Source organism: Lycorma delicatula, chromosome 12, assembly GCF_047948215.1.
Source record: "Lycorma delicatula isolate Av1 chromosome 12, ASM4794821v1, whole genome shotgun sequence".
NCBI lineage: Eukaryota > Metazoa > Arthropoda > Insecta > Hemiptera > Fulgoridae > Lycorma > Lycorma delicatula.
In genome coordinates this window covers 63,941,614-63,961,256 of record NC_134466.1, presented here as the reverse complement: position 1 = coordinate 63,961,256, position 19,643 = coordinate 63,941,614, and the positions used below count along the sequence as shown (strand labels likewise).

General features: G+C 32.4%; 1 protein-coding gene and 1 long non-coding RNA gene across 3 annotated transcripts in view; one reads left to right on the top strand and one right to left on the bottom strand.

Annotated features, from left to right (window-relative positions):
- Positions 1-3,842: 3,842 nt before the first annotated feature.
- LOC142333409 (maltase 2-like) overlaps positions 3,843-19,643 on the bottom strand; it is a 77,387-nt gene continuing 61,586 nt past the window's right edge. Inside the window, exons 9-11 of one of the 2 annotated variants that reach the window (XM_075380460.1) lie at positions 15,247-15,390; positions 9,902-10,016; positions 3,843-4,063 (exon numbers count right to left, since the gene is read on the bottom strand). In XM_075380460.1, the coding sequence (XP_075236575.1) occupies positions 4,055-4,063; positions 9,902-10,016; positions 15,247-15,390 (268 nt within the window). In that variant the 3' untranslated portion in view covers positions 3,843-4,054. Of the gene's footprint in view, positions 4,064-9,066; positions 10,017-15,246; positions 15,391-19,643 lie in introns of those variants that run through there. The other variant, XM_075380459.1, reaches the window with a different exon arrangement.
- LOC142333411 (uncharacterized) overlaps positions 9,358-19,643 on the top strand; it is a 107,487-nt gene continuing 97,201 nt past the window's right edge. Inside the window, exon 1 of the long non-coding RNA XR_012758596.1 lies at positions 9,358-9,446. This is a non-coding gene — a long non-coding RNA (uncharacterized LOC142333411). The remainder of the gene's footprint in view (positions 9,447-19,643) is intronic.

The window sequence follows — 19,643 nt, the reverse complement described above, 5'->3', positions numbered from 1 at the left end:
GTTTTCATGCTAGAATTGTAACGGCATTAATGCTTAATGATCTAGCTGTACATCTTTATTAACATTTTAATACCTTGCAAACAATTAAGTATAATCATCTTAAACCTTTACTTATAAATTTTGTAAAAAATAATGCATTTGTGCTATATATATGCGTGTTTCATATTTTTTCCATTAAGGAATAATTGTTCAGTTGGTAGAAAATGATCTGGAAAGAAGATAAGAAAATTTTTTAAATAAGGTGATTTGAAGGGACTAGTGAATAAGAACTAATTGAATGAGGATGGTGGTTCAGATATCTCTTCACAATCAAGTCTCTTTTATTGCATTCAGCCCCCCCATAACTCTACAATTTAGCTTATAATTTGCAGTAAAATACTAAGTTTTAAGTATAATTAGCTTAAATTGTTAATTAATTTTATCTAATTTATTATGCCCTATAGGTTGATGTAAATTTAATCTAATTTTCTATTCATATTTTTTTAGGGATTTGCAAATTGAAATTAGAGTTTAATATTGGTTAAAACCATGGTAATGGTAAAACTAACATTACCAAGGTACATCGTGTTACAATATATGTTAACATCTAATATTTATTATCCAAAACTGGAAAAATTTCTTTCGATGTGTGTATAAAAGACCAAAACAAGAGATGAGATGCGTAAAATGAGGTGCATATTATAGAACTTTCTTGATAATTCTTAGAATTTTTTTATGACAATATAATATTAATTAATATTTCTAGAGAAAGGTCTTAATGTAGTCATTTCTGGAACGTAGTAGACCAGGCTGATTACTGTAAAACAGACTCTCTTCTAAATCACCTCCCCCGATGTGACACCAAGATACTATACAATAAAGCCGGTTGAAAATCATAGCTAACTTAAAATTTATTTGAAGATAGTTAGTTCAGTAATAATTTTGTGAAATAAATAAATGTAAAATTCAATGGTAACGTAGAAGATTGAAAGAGTATAGTCAATCCCTTGATGTAAGTAATAGTTTTGATACAGAAGCTTGATATTGATGTTAAAATTGGTATTATTAAATTATTGGGGGAATACTATTGGAGAAACCATGTAAAAATATTTTTAAATTAAATACAGTGCATTTTAATTAAGTTGAATGTTACATGAACTTTATCCATGCTTGTGCTAACTTTTGTTCTAAAAACAGCTTTTTTAGAGACTAACTTTAGGAGCATTGAGGGTTTTTGTGTTGTTACATGCTGGTGTTTGGATTAGGATTTAAGAATTTTTATTCCAGATTGCAGTATGATGATACAGATTTGATTTTTAATTGTTGATAAAAAAAATCATTGAACTATAATTTTGTACTTAATTGGTTTTTTGTTAGATCAAAGATTCACTTGTAAGCAAACTATTTTAATATGATAAAAAAGGAAGAAATAACAGTGCAATAAAATGTTTCTTATATGTTATTTTTATCTGTAAGTTAATAGTTTAATTAATCTTTCGCTGTTAGTAACTATACAAAATTCCTTAGTTTAAATATAAACATTTATTCATTTTAACCATTTATGTACTGAAACAAGAATGAAGTATGCAAATTTTTTTTTTCTTTAAATTAATTTGTGCAAGAAGTATAATTGTCAGAAATATAATTTGTTTACATCAAAAATTAATTTAAATTTCACGAAAAGATTTTTGAAAGTATATGTTTGGAGCATAGCTTTATATGGAAGTGAAACTTGGACGATCGGAATACCTGAGAAGAAAAGATTAGAAGCTTTTGAAATACGGTGCTATAGGAGAATGTTAAAAATCAGATGGGTGGATAAAGTGACAAATGAAGAAACATTTGGAAAAATATAATTAAAAGAAGAGACAGACTTATAGGCCACATATTAAGGCAACCTGGAATAGTCGCTTTAATATTGGAGGGACAGCTAGAAGGAAAAAATTGTTTAGGCAGGCAACGTTTGGAATATATAAAACAAATTGTTAGGGATGTAGGATCTAGGGGGTATAACGAAATGAAACGACTAGCACTAGATAGGGAACCTTAGAGAGCTGCATCAAACCAGTCAAATGACTGAAGACAAAAAAAAAATTTGTGCAAGACTTGAGAAGAGATAACTTTTTAACTTTGAAAACATAATATAGATTTTAAATAACAGAATAGTCTCAAATTCAAATGCCTATATATGTGTTTTTTGATTATAGTGATGATTTATTTGGTTTTATGGTAGATTAAAGTATCATCTTCCTTTGCCAATTGTATTAGATTTTTTTTTGTGAGAATTTGATTAGGAGGCCTGTATTTACCCCATAAACATTTGCCATTAGGTTTATTGTGTAAACTGGACAGTAAACAGAATCTTTGAGCTGGTTCACTACCCTTTAATGTAACACCGAGAATTGCTTTGGCAAATTCTGCATTCTGTCAAAGATACTCTCTCACCTAAGTCACAACATCCTAAATATGAAGAGTCTGGGTGGATTAGATCTATACCTGCAGAATCATTATTGATATAAAGCAATGAGGAAAAGGAGAAGAAATGGGTGGTGAGAAAGAAAAATTTATCAATTAGATTAGAGTTTTTTACCAAAGACACAAGTTGGTTCATGAGTTATTATTCTTGCTAAATAATCTCTCAACTATTAATTAATTGTGAATTTCTTAACGAGCACTCATAATCGATCAGTAAGGGAACAAAAAATTGTTTTTTAGAATTTCTTCTTGATTTATTTTTCAATATTTTTGGAGTCATTTGATATAAGATTCATAAATATACATTAACATTTTTTTTTTTTTAAATTTTGTCTGCTGTTAAATTTACCAATAAAAACTATTCTTACTCGCACAAAGCTTCTTTCCTGATGTATTTTCTTCAAGCTATAAAACCAATATTTCAAAGTTTATCTGATGAAGATTTGGTGAAACAATGTCTTTGTGGACAGAAGCAGAACTCCAACAAGTATCTTGACTACATAATTTGAAACCGGTTACCAAAAAATATTTTTGTAGGAAAGGAAACACTTGATTTTGGAGTACACGATGCGGTGTCAGAAATTAATAAAGGAAATATTAGCGAGTGTGAAGTTCTGCAGAATCTTGAAATCAATCCAGTTCTTGATACTGTAAAAATTTTAAAAAAGACTGACGAGTAACGGGTAACCAAAACGGAGAAACAGGTCAAGAAATCCTGATCCCGTAGACGAAGACATTCTTCATACCTAGTCCTTATGGGCTTTACCAGAGGTCATCTTATAAACCTCGGCAGACCAGGATGTCACCAATTCCCATCGGTGTAACGATTACTAAAAATAACAAAACACATCTCTAGTATCAACCAAGACTGAAAACTATAGTCGTCGAAGGTCGAAGGAACTGAATCACCTACCTACCTGAAAGGTAAAGTGAGTTCACATGCAACACAAACGCAGAAAAAAACAAAAACACAAAAAAACTAATGTGTTATAATTAAACATTAAAAACAAACTCATTAGGGAAGTGGTTTATAGTTATAATTATAGATGCATCTAATCTTTAGAATACCAAGTATACGGAAAAAATTTGATGCCTGTAGAATTAATCGTTTCTGAGATAATGGGTTTACGATATAATTAAAATTAATACACCCAAGGACAGGCAGTTACGTGTCCTTATTTAATATAGTGGATATTAGTTTGAGCATTAATCAGAATTTTTCCATAAATTGGCAGTAGTACATATATATATTTTATGAAAAATAAAGTACAGGAGGTGCATGGTGACAAAGAGGAAGTGTGGGTATAGAGTTTGCATGCAATCCACAAAATAGAGGGATTAGTCACTGATGAACTGTTGATCATTGTGTTAATTATAACAAATAAATAGCCATTTATAATGTTTATATTTAATAAACATCATGCGTACATAGAAATATTACACTCATAAAGGAATCGTGTAGTTATCATGAAATAAGATTTTGAAATTATTAATCTGAACCTCCACCATTTAATTGTAATTATATTAAATAAAACAGTGAAAAAAATAGAAATCGTGGTCTGTGCTTTAGTGATTAGTAGTCTGATGAAGTGGTTTGTGCTCAGCATTGCTGTAACAGAAAATAAAAGAAATATGTATTTTATAAAAAAAATTATAAATAAGCATATCTTATAAAATAAAATAATCTTTTTTTATTAATCAAACAAAATGCTAATCTGTTTAGTGTGTCATTAATCAGTATGTGCTGTAGGTTTTTTTATTATTATTAGTTATATATCAAAAGTATGGGCATGTATTCATATGAAAGTAAAAACTTTTACCTATTTGATTCATTTTCTACTACTTATTTATTGGTTTTTCTAAGCACTATATCAATAAAAAAGCTTTTTTATACTTTATGCATAAAAATCCACATTTTTGATTTTCACTTATTTTAATCATTGTAATTTTCAAGTTATTCTCCTCAAAATATTGAACACAATCTATCGTTTGAGTAAAGGAAGATAAGTTGCTAGGAATAAGATTTGTAAAGGGATGATAAAAAGTACTCAATGAAATTGGTGAATCTTTTGAACACTCTTAGCAACAGTATGTGCACACATTCTCATGAATGAGAACATCTACGTCAATATCCCATTTCACCAGTTTCTATAGCTCATTCCTTTTTGGAAAATAAACCAAACTATAAAAGGTCATGATTTCAGAAAGCCACAACCATAATCTTTTACAGTGCTATCCGCTTTAATTTTCGTTTTTCCCTTCCACTGAATTGAAATATCATTGAAGGGATTGTTATTTTTGATTTATTATTGATTTAAGAAATTCTTTATCACCTGATGTAAGAAATTTTTTTGTAATAAAAAATTTCTTATATCGATAAGCTTTCTTTATATCAGGAAACTACAATTTTATATATTAGAGTGGTTATTGTAGGTGCGCTTACAGAAAGCATTCTTTTTTTTTTTCATACTTAAGTAAATATTTTCTAATAGTTCTTTAACTTACTGACATACAGGAACCGGTTTTTTTAAATTATGACTAGAGCCAATTGCATTTTATTTTAATTTTATAACCTTCAGTAGTTTCATGATGCCGTTCTCTATATTCCAGTTATTGTGAAACCAGCCAATTATAATGGAATCTCAGTATATCATTTTACCTAGGACTGTACAAAAAAATATTTTTCAGTATATTAAATTAGATAAGATATTATAAGGAAAAAGCCTGATTTTATCCAGTAGGCGGCTCAGCTACTATTTTAAATTGTACTGTGGCCTTCTGATAGTAAAAAAGAGGGCCACCATTCCACTGAGTCTCAGTTAAGATCCAGTTCCATGTCATTTACTGAAACGTAAATGTAACGGCATGACGCTAAAGGTTGAACTAGGACATTAGTTGATCCAATTCTTACAGCTGCTATCCTTAGAAAAAAGAATAAAATATAATAAAAAAGATGAGAAAAATAAAAAGCAAGAGGTCTTAATTTTTCTGTATCAACCGTAGAGAGATTTTCTCTAATCAGAGTACATCAGAATATGTTCAAAAAAGAATGTATATTTATTTTTTTCTGTTTAGTTTCCAGAACCACTGTAAGGTATTACTTCAGAGGATGTATGAGGATGATATGTATTAATGTAAATGAAGTGTTGTCATGTACAGTGTCAGGTCAACCATTCCTGAGAGGGGTGGTTAATTGAAACCCAACCACCAAAGAACACCGGTATCCACAATCTAGAATTCAAATTCATATAAATGTAACTGGCTTTAATAGAATTTGAACCTTAAAACTCTCGACTGAAAAAAGAGTATTTGAATTCATGTATGTTGTTTCCTTTTTCTCTGATATTTAGTGTCCAATTATTAAATACAGCCTTCTAGAAAGTATGTAACACATCTTGCACAAAACTACACAGTTTTAATAATAGACCAAATGAATTTTAATTGTATAAATATTTGTATGGTAATGTTTTCAAAAATTAATTTAAATGTCAGGAAAAGATTTTTGGAAGTGTATGTTTGGAGTGTCGCTTTATATGGAAGTGAAACTTGGACGATCGGAGTATCTGAGAAGAAAAGATTAGAAGCTTTTGAAATGTGGTGCTATAGGAGAATGTTAAAAATCAGACGAGCGGATAAAGTGACAAATGAAGAGGTATTGCGGCAAATAGATGAAGAAAGAAGCATTTGGAAAAATATAGTTAAAAGAAGAGACAGACTTATAGGCCACATACTAAGACATCCTGGAATAGTCGCTTTAATATTGGAAGGACAGGTAGAAGGGAAAGATTGTGTAGGCAGGCCACGTTTGTAATATGTAAAACAAATTGTTAGGGATGTAGGATGTAGAGGGTATACTGAAATGAAATGACTAGCACTAGATAGGTAATCTTGGAGAGCTGCATCAAACGACTGAAGACAAAAAAAAAAAATGTGTTCAGTGACATTTTTTGTTTTTTTTTTTTCAGGGAAATAATTCTATAGAGAATTTATATAATGAAAGAAGTGGAAAGGGACAGTCTGACCAAGATAGTTTAACATTTCAGTATATGTTCAAATAAGTAAACTAAAAATCTTTAGGAACAATAAGTCTATTCCTTTGTATTGTAGTTTCAATAGAAGTCATTATTTTAAAGGTCATTAAAAATTATTTTAGGGTCACTAAAGAAGTTCTCAAAATAATTAAAAAATCACAAAAATAAAAAAATATATAATTTTAATTTTGTGTAATTTGTTAAAAGCTAGTGGTTTTCATAACATTCTATTAAATTGTAATCATTTATTATATATAGAGTGGCAAGGAAGTCACCGTACCCCTAAAGTTAACGAAAAATATGAGTTAAGATATGTGTTTGTAACATACCATTATTTTCGTTGTTGTCTATTGGCAACAGTTTTTTACAATGTCACATACTCAGTAAATGACAGTTGTGCTAAAATGGCTGGCAGGAATAGTTACACCCAGTTCAACCTACCGGTTTGGTCTAGTGGTTAACGCGTCTTCCCAAATCAGCTGATTTGGAAGTCGAGAGTTACAGCATTCAAGTCCTAGTAAAGCCAGTTATATTTACTCGTATTTGAATACTAGATCGTGGATACCGGCGTTCTTTGGTGGTTGGGTTTTAATTAACCACACATCTCAGGAATGGTCGAACTTAGAATGTACAAGACTACACTTCATTTACACTCATACATATCATCCTCATTCATCCACTGAAGAATTATCTAAAATGGTAGTTATCGGAGGCTAAACAGGAAAGAGAAAGAAAAGGAGGAGTTACAGCGTCTAGGAGCTGTTGGTGACAAATGTATCGGTTCATGAACAACATACGGATAAAACAATGAAGCTAACTAGTGATATGTTTCGGCAACGCTTTAATAAGTCGCCAACTGTAAAAGCAACAATGTTGGCTTGGGAAAAATATGCGTTTGAATTAGACAGTGTTAAAGATAGACCGCGGAGTGGACAAAAGTTAACGCGGTTAGAAACATGTGCTGCTGTTGCAGTTTCCATTGATTAATCACCAATGAAATCAACAAGTAAACGGTCAGCTGAACTTCGTAAACCGCGGGCGACGAAAAACATATGAAAAAGGACTTGACAGTTAAGTCATTTCGTCCGATGTTATCAATGAAATGTAACACATGGAATGTCGCGCTGCATCCTGCCAAGCTTTAATAGAAAAATTCCCCGCTGCAGTGCACCGTGGAAATGTGCTTTTTACTGACGAATGTGCAGTCTATCGCAGTTCGCGTGCTAGAAATGAGTTATTTTGGGCGAAAGAAAATTCGTATTACGCGACAGAGTCGAAAGAAATTCACCGTACGTCATGATACGGGCTGGAATGACAGCTCATTTGTTTGATCTTTATTTTTTTGAATGCACAAATTTATTTAGAGATGTTGGAGGCACGGTTAATACCACAGCTTCAAAAGAAAGATCTTATGAAACGAGTTCGGTTGCAGCAGGACGGAGCACCTGAACGTTTTGCTCAGACCGCGCGCGTTTCTAATTGAAAAATTTCCAGGACGTTGATTCGGCCGCGGTACTCCATCGTCACCAGCTCCTGGCCACCACGAAATTCTCACCGTACCAAATGATTCATAGAAAATTATCAAGACACACCTATCTCCAAGTCGCTACATCACAAATAAAGAATTTCGCGACGATGTGAGGGACGCCTTCCGTAAAGTAACAATAGAAATGTTCCGTCGCATGTCACAGAAAACGTGGCGACGAATAGAATTGTGCGTGCAACGTGTGGGCAAACACACAGACCCATTAGACCATTAAAATTAATATTATGTATCGAGTGAGTAAACAAAATAATTCAATATTGTAACGTATTTTCATTGATAACTCATACAAATTTTTTGTTTTAACTTTAAGGGATACGGTGACTTACCGGCCGATCTGTATAAATGAATTTTTTACTATAGAAAGGGCCATTAATTTGTTGCTTTACATGACCAATTCCATTCTTTTGACCATTCCTAATGACTATCATTTTAAAAACTAAACCATAAAATTACTAGTCAAGAGTGTTTTTTTCTGAAAATAATGATATTAACTATACAGACCAGTTCGTAGAATGAACAGCATAAAAATATTGTATAGCCAAATATCACTAGCATTTTAGCGGACTTGCTGTGTTGATTGGCAAAAGTACAGTGTATTCAGTTGAAGAAAGCGTTTGGAAACTACTTTACTCCATAATTTCCTTGTCAGTCAGGCAATGAGATGGCTTACTAATTAGGAATTCCTATGCCTTTTTTAGAAATAGTTTCTGTCTCATGTTGTCATTTACGATTCATATAGACCTACATTTAATTTTTAATAAAGTGTTTTATGATTATTGAAAAAAAAAACATGAGAAAAAGAATTTAAAATAATTAAGTTTCAGAATACAGAAATCTTTACAACTGATAATGGTAACAGAAATGATGATAAAAGATTTTAAATATCCAACTATAATTAACAGGGAGCAAAAATAATATATTAAAAGAAAAAAAAAATTAACTGGTTAAGTAGTCTAGTTTATAATTTGATATTTATAAATCATAGATAAAAGTACAAACGGTTACAATGTTCAAAAGTTTAACGACAGTAGTATAATTTAAATATTCAATGTTTAACGAATTTTCATAATTTTAAATAGTACGTTACAAAAATATTTAATATGTTATATTATTCATACTTATATGAACTAAATTAGAAATAATTTAATATTTTATATAAACAATCTAGTTAAAAATTAAATTAAATGTGGCTGATAAAACTTTATAAAATTGTTCTTTTAAATGTTTAAATAGTAAAACTGTACGTTAATAAAATGTTCAACTATAGTACAAAATTTTATGATAGAGCGCGCAAATGTACGTATTAGTATCGTTATGTTTGTAACTCCATGTGCGTCTGTAATCCGTTGTTTGTAAAGTTAAGAACGTTAGATAGTAATCTTTACATAAACATTTATTGGTACAAGTGCAAAAGTGTAAGTAATATTATAATTACAGTCAGATTAATTATATTTAATTGTTTTACTACATTAATATTATTTGATCTATCGATGGCACTACCATTTGATCGATCTCAAACCAATATCTTTAACCTCAACATTTGTTTAAACGTTTAGCATGGCTTAAAATACCATTTAGCCATATAAATTAAAATACCATATAATAACAGTGTACCTAAAGGCTGTTTATTCTATAATGTATAGAAATTTTATTCGATTTTAGTATTCTCTGTTGTACTTGGTTTAAAATAATCATTTTTAATTAGCATACATATAGTTACGCTAGCCAAACGTTTATAAAATGAGCCTAGTTGTAGATAAGTTGTTTTGATAATTTTTTTCCAGTATCTCTGTATGCCTACTCTTTATTTTTATGTAAGATTTTATATTACACTGTTAATTATGAGTGTTAGAATTGTTATTGTTACTACCGAGCATTGCACATTATTTCCTTCTGATAAATTAACTTCGATGTTACTTGTTGTTAATACCAAACATGATTTTGGTCGCATCCAAAATGTTTTCCCGTTTGTACTCAGTTGATCTCTGAAAAAAACAAAACAAAAATAATGATTAACCAATAAATATTAAATATTTATTTGATAATTTAGAACAGATAAGCTTTGTAAATCACAAGGCCATAAAAGGTATAAATTTTTTACTTTATTTGAAAACTTTAATAAGTATCGGTTAAGTTAGGTAGTTTATATTTTCATATAATCGTATGAATAATTTATATTTCGTGAATTTAATTTAATTTTTATTTTATGTACTTATAATTTGGATGGTATTTTAAATTAAGAGGCAATAACAGGTGTTAAAATGTTAACTTTTTATTTTAAAATGATTTACATTCCAGGTAAATTAGATAATATAGACAGTTTATAAATACCTGTTTATGAAATTTTATTTATTTTTATAAACTAACCGTATTACCATTAATTAATATGAATAAAAATGTAATTTAAACAACATACCTTTAAAACCCCGATATGCATTTTGAACACAAGGTACCACAAACTTCTGTTTTGAAAAAAGAATATAAGAACTTAGTAGGTTAGATGAATTTTATAAAAATGAGGATTAAATCGATAAAAGAAGATTATTTTTTCTTGTTTTACTTTGTTTCATTTGAAGATAAGAAATATTATTATACTGTATTATTTATTAAATAATTTTATATTCTGCTTTCCCAGCAATATAGTTAAAAAAATATACTATATAACAGAAGGTATGCTAATCAGGTTCAGTTTTGCATGTCGGAATTTTCCAGATTTCGTCGTTTCATGATCATCTCTAACCAAAAAACACAATTATAGTATTGAAAAATTCCTGAAGAACGTATATATATATATATTTAAATTTTTTTTTTATTATGTATATATATTTAATCTCTAGTGCCAGTCGTTTAATTTCGGTATACATCCTACGTCCCTAATAATTTGTTTTACATATTTCAAACGTTGCCTGTCTTCTCAATTTTCCCATCTACCTGCCCGTCCAATATCTAAGCGACTATTGCAGGATGCCTTAAGGCAGTGTTTCTCAACCTGTGGGGCGCACCCACTATGTGGGCGTGATTACACTAAATGGGAGGGGGGGGCGAGGATATCGAAAAATAAATATTATTTAAAAAAATTATTAATTTACTGAAAGGAAATAAAATACATACCGATATAATAAATAATAAAATACTTATTTACACTGATATAATACACTTATAAATAGGATTGTATCAATACTGCACAGTGTATTTAATAATTAACTTTTTTTTTGTCTTCAGTCATTTGACTGGTTTTATGCAGCTCTCCAAGATTCCCTATCTAGTGCTTGTCGTTTCATTTCAGTATACCCTTTACATCCTACATCCCTAACAATTTGTTTTACATATTCCAATCGTGGCCTGCCTGCACAATTTTTTCCTTCTACCTGTCCTTCCAATATTAAAGCGACTATTCCAGGATGCCTTAGTATGTGGCCTATAAGTCTGTCTCTTCTTTTAACTATATTTTTCCAAATGCTTCTTTCTTCATCTATTTGCCGCAATACCTCTTCATTTGTCACTTTATCCACCCGTCTGATTTTTAACATTCTCCTATAGCACCGCATTTCAAAAGCTTCTAATATTTTCTTCTCAGATACTCCGATCGTCCAAGTTTCACTTCCATATAAAGCGACGCTCCAAATATAAACTTTCAAAAATCTTTTCCTGACGTTTAAATTAATTTTAGATGTAAACAAATTATATTTCTGACTGAAGGCTCGTTTCGCCTGTGCTATTCGGCATTTTATATCGCTCCTGCTTCGTCCATCTTTAGTAATTCTACTTCCCAAATAACCAAATTTGGTACTTACGTATTAACACCACCGCAGCTACAACTTTATTTAAAAACAAAGTAGTCAATCGGATTTCGGTGGAAAATGAACAGTCTCTTTATTAATTTTAATAAATGTTTATTTATATTTATTTATTTTATAAATATAATTTAACCAAACTTAACCTACGCTCGCTTCGCTCGCTAACCTTGACTAATTAACACCGTAATGTTTTGAGTATTTATTTAATAAATTCAGTAATTATTTATTATTTAAATAATCAAAACACTCCTGTTAATTAGTCAAGGTTAGCGAGCGAAGCGACCGTAGGTTAAGTTTGGTTAAATTATATTTATAAAATAAATATATTTTATTTATTTAAAATTAATAAAGAGACTGTTTTTAATCTATGTTAAACTTTATATCGGCCCATTTTCCACCGAAATCCGATTGACTACTTTGTTTTTAGATAAAGCTGTAGCTGCAGTGGCGTTAATACGTAAGTACCCTTTTCTTTTTCCTGTTTAGCCTCCGGTAACTACCGATTAGATAATTCTTCAGAGGATGAATGAGGATGATATATATGAGTGTAAATGAACCGTGGTCTTGTATGAGAATTTATGAAAATGTAGTCTTGTACATTCTCAGTTCGACCATTCCTGAGATGTGTGGTTAATTGAAACCCAACCACCAAAGAACACCGGTATCCACGATCTAGTATTCAAATCCGTGTAAAAATAACTGGCTTTACTAGGACTTGAACGCTGGAACTCTCGACTTCCAAATCAGCTGATTTGGGAAGACGCGTTAACCACTAGACCAACCCGGTGGGTTGACTCCCTTAGGCTTGTCTTGCAGTTTTCCGAAAGAAGTTTAATATTAGAAACAGACATCTGAGTTCTTTTTCTGTATTTAGCCGAGATCTATATTTTGTTTTCAAAGCAGCCACTGCAGAAAAATCGGTTTCGCAAAGGTAGTTTGTTGAAAATGTATATGATAATACATATATGTACTGACTTATACATGTATATTTATACGTCAATAGTATACGAAATGCTCTTGTTTTCAGTGCAGAAAACTCTTCATCCACCCCTGCCCAAAATTCAATGAGTGATTTATTACTAAAGTCTTTTGATTTCGCTACTTGCCGTGACGACGTCTCTGAAGATTCCTTCTACGGCAGTTTAGAACAAATTTATATATTACATATAGCATTTAATTTTGTAGAAGTAGGTGCCGATTCTAAAAAAGTGTCTAAGAAATCAAGTATTTGGACGAATTATTTCTTACTTTTTAGCACATTCCAGTTATTTTTTTTTTTTTTTTTAACTGAATTTTTACGGGCATCGACTGCTAAGGTCATTAGCACTCGTCACATTCTTTAAAAGAAATTATTATCTCCATCAGGATCGTCATATGTAAGGGTGTAAAGGGCCCTTACATTTTATTTAAAAACACAAACTTCACAATAAACATTAAAACATGAAAGACAAGGACAATCACAAACACTTACGGGGTGTAAAGGGCCCCAATATTAAAATTTGAGATAGGTTCTCAAAAGACCATGAACTTAAAATTAAAATTAAACTAATCAATACCATATCTTTCTTTCTTCTACGAAATCTCATTTATAGTTTGCTTAAGCACCCTCGGGGCGACCAGAACCGCCGTTGAGCAGTGTATCAGTCGTGCCAGGGTGCCGTGGCAGTTGAATCCTTCTTATATCAGGCCATAGGCATGCACGGCGTACACCCATAGCCTCGCGCTCTCAATCCACCCTTGAGGGTCCCCCATGCCATCATCGGACACACCCCGACTCACTGCTCTTGAATGCAGGTGAGCCAAAATGGCCTAGGCAAGAGGGCTACCTCCCGTCACTATACGTGCCACGCTTCGAGACTCCCTTATATGGATATATAAAACTACCGCTTAGAGTATCTTTTACCACAGCTTTAAACTTCCATTTTATAGACTTTTAAGAAGTCCACTGGCGTGTAAAAATGCAACTATATTTTCTTCATTTCCATTATCCAGATCAGCACTAATATTATTTGTAAGACGGAATCTCTTTCTGAGGTCCTCATATATGGTACACTCTTCTATTAGATGCTTGATTGTCAGTGTTTTATTACAAACACCGCACATTGGTCTCACTTCGCCGGTTAACAAATATAAATTTGTTAATCGCGTATGACCGATTCTAAGTCTGGTCACCGCTACTTGTTCACGGCGAGTCAACTTAAAGTCGCTTTTCCATTTATAAGGAGAAGTTTTAACCGAGTTTAATTTTGTATTTAAACTCCTCCATTCAGCGTTCCACTTGTTTCTTACTATGTTGGTTAGACGGTTTTTAACATCTGCCACTCTTACAGGAAATGCATCCAAGTCATCGCAGACTGTTGCCTTTCTGGCAGCTTCGTCTGCGATTTCATTACCTGTAATACCAGCATGCCCCGGAGTCCATACAAATACGCATCGCTGTCCTCGTTGTTTTAGTACGTATAAAATGGACAGGATGTTTGCAATTAGGACATCCTTAATGTTCTTGTTCCGAATTGCGACGAGTGCACTTAATGAATCGGAACATATTAGCACTCTCTCTTCGCAATAGTGTTCAGTGTAGCGAAGAGCTTGCTGAATTGCAGTGAGTTCTGCCGTGTAGACACTGGCCACATCTGGCAGTCTCCAAGAGTGGGCTTCTTCATTTACACATATCGAGCATCCAACAACATGTTCGGTTTTAGAACCGTCAGTATAAATTCTAATATGTTCTTCGTAACTACTGACGGTTGCTAAAAATTCCTGCTGGATGATCACTGCTGGTTTCTTTTTTATTTCTCCTTGAGAGAGATCCAAACTTGTATTTACCGCTGGCAGGAGCCATGGCGGTATTTCTCTAGTAGAAATTGCTAGTGTCTCTGGTATAGCAATTTCATATTTTCTTCTTAATTCGTGGTACCTAATTCCGGTTGGTCTGGAAGAGGTAGCACGATGTTCATATACTGCAGCCATAGGATGATTCGTAAACAATTTATTATTTATATGAGCAGGGAAAGCCCATACATTTGCTGCATATCTTAACAAAAGGATCTCTCTTCTATAATGTAGTGGCATTATTCCGGCTTCAGACATTAGACTAGCCGCCGGACTTGTGCGGAAAGCGCCTGTTGCATATCTTATTCCGCTATTATGAACTACGTCTAACTTTCTTAAGTGCGACTTTCTAGCGGATGAATATACGATACATCCGTAGTCTAGTTTAGATTGAACCAATGCTTTATACAATCTCAATAATGTCTCTTTGTCTGAGCCCCAATTTAAAAAGTTATTTTAAAAATAATTATTACCATAAAAACTAGAAATATAACGATTACTTTTTAGTACTCGTATATTTTAAATAGAAAACACTTTTCTTTAATGTTAATTATAATTAAAATATATTTCATATCTTTTACCGTACCCTTCATTCTGTTCTGAATTAATGCTCGCTGTGTAGACGTATACCTCATCTGGTAGTTTAGATACCACGCTTGATAAGTCTGGTTGCACAGATTCACTTCCGATATTCATTACAACTATAAATGTTGGGTTGTCATCCAGTGTTCTGAAATATTAATATTTGAATATGTATTAGAATTAATAAATATTAATGATATTGTAATTTAATTACCTACATATTAAAAAGTAACATTTTTTAGAAAAATTTAGTCATTTGAAAAAAAATCTCGCCAATGAATACCAATAACATAATTACTATGAAATGATGAAATTGAAAGAAAAATGTTAATTTTTACTTTCCAATCTAGATTGCGTTGCAATAGCAGAGCTCTAATCTAGAGGGGAAAGTATTGTTATCAGTACAATTTGAGTATATGCTGTTTTCACCGGATTTTGACACCTAAACAACCAAAAAAAACCCGATGGAAATTTTCCGGATGTTAATATTCGTATGTACTTGTGATCGGTGTTGGCCTCTGCTATTGGGCAGAGTTTGACCAAACTTGGTCATATTACTTCTATATAACCCACCGGGTTGGCCTAGTAGTGAACGCATCTTCCCAAATCAGCTGATTTGGAAGTCGAGAGTTCCAGCGTTCAAGTCCTAATAAAATCAATTACTTTTATACGGATTTGAATACTAGATCGTGGATACCGGTGTTCTTTGGTGGTTGAGTTTCGATTAACCACACATCTCAGGAATGGTCGAACTCAGCTGTAAAAGACTACACTTCATTTGCACTAACACATATCATCTTCATTCATCCTCTGAATGGTAATTTCTGAAGGCTAAACGGAAAAGGAAAGAAGATTTTTTTCTATATACGGGGAATTGATGACATTAAATTTTCAACTGAAAAAGTCAAGGGGTGAGGCTTGGGGCAATTTCATTCTCAGTATTTTTTGAGATTTCGCCAAATTAAGGTCATATTTTTTTTAAGCACATTTGTTAACAATTAAAAAAAAAAGTTTTGTAAAGTCGTACCTCCACCCCAAAAAATGCTGTTGTAGTCGTCTACCGTGTTCTGACGTCACAGGTGAGCGATAGAATTAAATAAATGAATAATTTTTAAAGTGTAAAAAAGTAGCTCGATCTGGCTTGGTTTCGAACTCGATCGGCCAGTCGACTCGATACCTGGTTCGTTAAGCCTCGCGGTTACACCGGTCTGCCGATCGTACAAGCGAAATTTGTTCTATGTAAATTATGAAATTATATTAATTCAGTTAGTAGCGACTGTTGCCGCTAATACCACAACACATGCGCGAATTAAATACGGAAATACGGTATGCGCGCACGCTTTAGTTATAATCATTGAATTAAATAAACGAGAAAATATATTTAAGTAAAATGATAATAATTTTAAATTAAATTGTGTGTGTAAGCCGTGCATCAAAAACAATCCACTATTGTAGTTCTTTCCCGGAACGCAGTTTAAGTCGCTTTCCGGGAAAGACCAAAAACTTTGATGTCAGCTTTTTTGTAAGTTATGTTCAAAAAAAAAAACTTGACAATAGAAGACTGGATATACCGAGCACTTAGTATGCAATCTCTGAAATGTCAATGAGTATTCAGTGGAACATTTAACAAACAGGACAACGATTCTTTTTAGCTCATAATTCTTTTATATTTTCATTAATAAATAATAAAAAGTAAAACTGAAGCATTAAAAATTATAAAATGATTAAATTCATTAAAATTTAACTTAATAGAACGCTAAAAGTATGTCAATTTCTATGTTACAATGTGGGGAACTGAATATATAGATAAATAAGTAGAACGTCATGTCATGTACAGGCCAAGACAGGCTGCAAGCGAAGATGTCGAAAGGTATGAGATAAGGCTGTGCCTTATCAACTCTACTCTTCAGTCTATACGTAGAATTCGCAATAAATCTTTTTTCAGAATCAGCAAGACATGTAGTAGTGAATGGGAAGAATCCTTAAAAACAATCCGTTTTGTAGGTGAAGTGAAGAAGCTGACAATTTTTTTTATTTCTACTCTCGATTTTACTCAAACATGGGTCTTCCAAATGAACCTGAACGAGGTCCAATATAAGCATTATGCTTATATATATATATAAATATAATCTAACCAAAGTTGACCTACGCTCGCTTCGTTCGCTAGTCGAGATTAGCGAGGGTAGGTTAAGTTAGGTTACCCAACGGGTTGGTCTAGTGGTGAACGCGTAGTCCCAAATCAGCTGATTTGGAAGTCGAGAGTTCCAGCGTTCAAATCCTAGTAAAGCCAGCTATTTTTACACGGATTTGAATATTAGATCGTGGATACCGGTGTTCTTTGGTGGTTGAGTTTCGATTAACCACACATCTCAGGAATGGTCGAACTCAGCTGTAAAAGACTACACTTCATTTGCACTAACACATATCATCTTTATTCATTCTCTGAATGGTAATTTCTGAAGGCTAAACGGAAAAGGAAAGAAGATTTTTTTCTATATACGGGGAATTGATGACATTAAATTTTCAACTGAAAAAGTCAAGGGGTGAGGCTTGGGGCAATTTCATTCTCAGTATTTTTTGAGATTTCGCCAAATTAAGGTCATATTTTTTTTTAAGCACATTTGTTAACAATTAAAAAATAACATTTCTAAAAAAAAGTTTTGTAAAGTCGTACCTCCACTCCAAAAAATGCTGTTGTAGTCGTCTACCGTGTTCTGACGTCACAGGTGAGCGATAGAATTAAATAAATGAATAATTTTTAAAGTGTAAAAAAGTAGCTCGATCTGGCTTGGTTTCGAACTCGATCGGCCAGTCGACTCGATACCTGGTTCGTTAAGCCTCGCGGTTACACCGGTCTGCCGATCGTACAAGCGAAATTTGTTCTATGTAAATTATGAAATTATATTAATTCAGTTAGTAGCGACTGTTGCCGCTAATACCACAACACATGCGCGAATTAAATACGGAAATACGGTATGCGCGCACGCTTTAGTTATAATCATTGAATTAAATAAACGAGAAAATATATTTAAGTAAAATGATAATAATTTTAAATTAAATTGTGTGTGTAAGCCGTGCATCAAAAACAATCCACTATTGTAGTTCTTTCCCGGAACGCAGTTTAAGTCGCTTTCCGGGAAAGACCAAAAACTTTGATGTCAGCTTTTTTGTAAGTTATGTTCAAAAAAAAAAACTTGACAATAGAAGACTGGATATACCGAGCACTTAGTATGCAATCTCTGAAATGTCAATGAGTATTCAGTGGAACATTTAACAAACAGGACAACGATTCTTTTTAGCTCATAATTCTTTTATATTTTCATTAATAAATAATAAAAAGTAAAACTGAAGCATTAAAAATTATAAAATGATTAAATTCATTAAAATTTAACTTAATAGAACGCTAAAAGTATGTCAATTTCTATGTTACAATGTGGGGAACTGAATATATAGATAAATAAGTAGAACGTCATGTCATGTACAGGCCAAGACAGGCTGCAAGCGAAGATGTCGAAAGGTATGAGATAAGGCTGTGCCTTATCAACTCTACTCTTCAGTCTATACGTAGAATTCGCAATAAATCTTTTTTCAGAATCAGCAAGACATGTAGTAGTGAATGGGAAGAATCCTTAAAAACAATCCGTTTTGTAGGTGAAGTGAAGAAGCTGACAATTTTTTTTATTTCTACTCTCGATTTTACTCAAACATGGGTCTTCCAAATGAACCTGAACGAGGTCCAATATAAGCATTATGCTTATATATATATATAAATATAATCTAACCAAAGTTGACCTACGCTCGCTTCGTTCGCTAGTCGAGATTAGCGAGGGTAGGTTAAGTTAGGTTACCCAACGGGTTGGTCTAGTGGTGAACGCGTAGTCCCAAATCAGCTGATTTGGAAGTCGAGAGTTCCAGCGTTCAAATCCTAGTAAAGCCAGCTATTTTTACACGGATTTGAATATTAGATCGTGGATACCGGTGTTCTTTGGTGGTTGAGTTTCGATTAACCACACATCTCAGGAATGGTCGAACTCAGCTGTAAAAGACTACACTTCATTTGCACTAACACATATCATCTTTATTCATTCTCTGAATGGTAATTTCTGAAGGCTAAACGGAAAAGGAAAGAAGATTTTTTTCTATATACGGGGAATTGATGACATTAAATTTTCAACTGAAAAAGTCAAGGGGTGAGGCTTGGGGCAATTTCATTCTCAGTATTTTTTGAGATTTCGCCAAATTAAGGTCATATTTTTTTTTAAGCACATTTGTTAACAATTAAAAAATAACATTTCTAAAAAAAAGTTTTGTAAAGTCGTACCTCCACCCCAAAAAATGCTGTTGTAGTCGTCTACCGTGTTCTGACGTCACAGGTGAGCGATAGAATTAAATAAATGAATA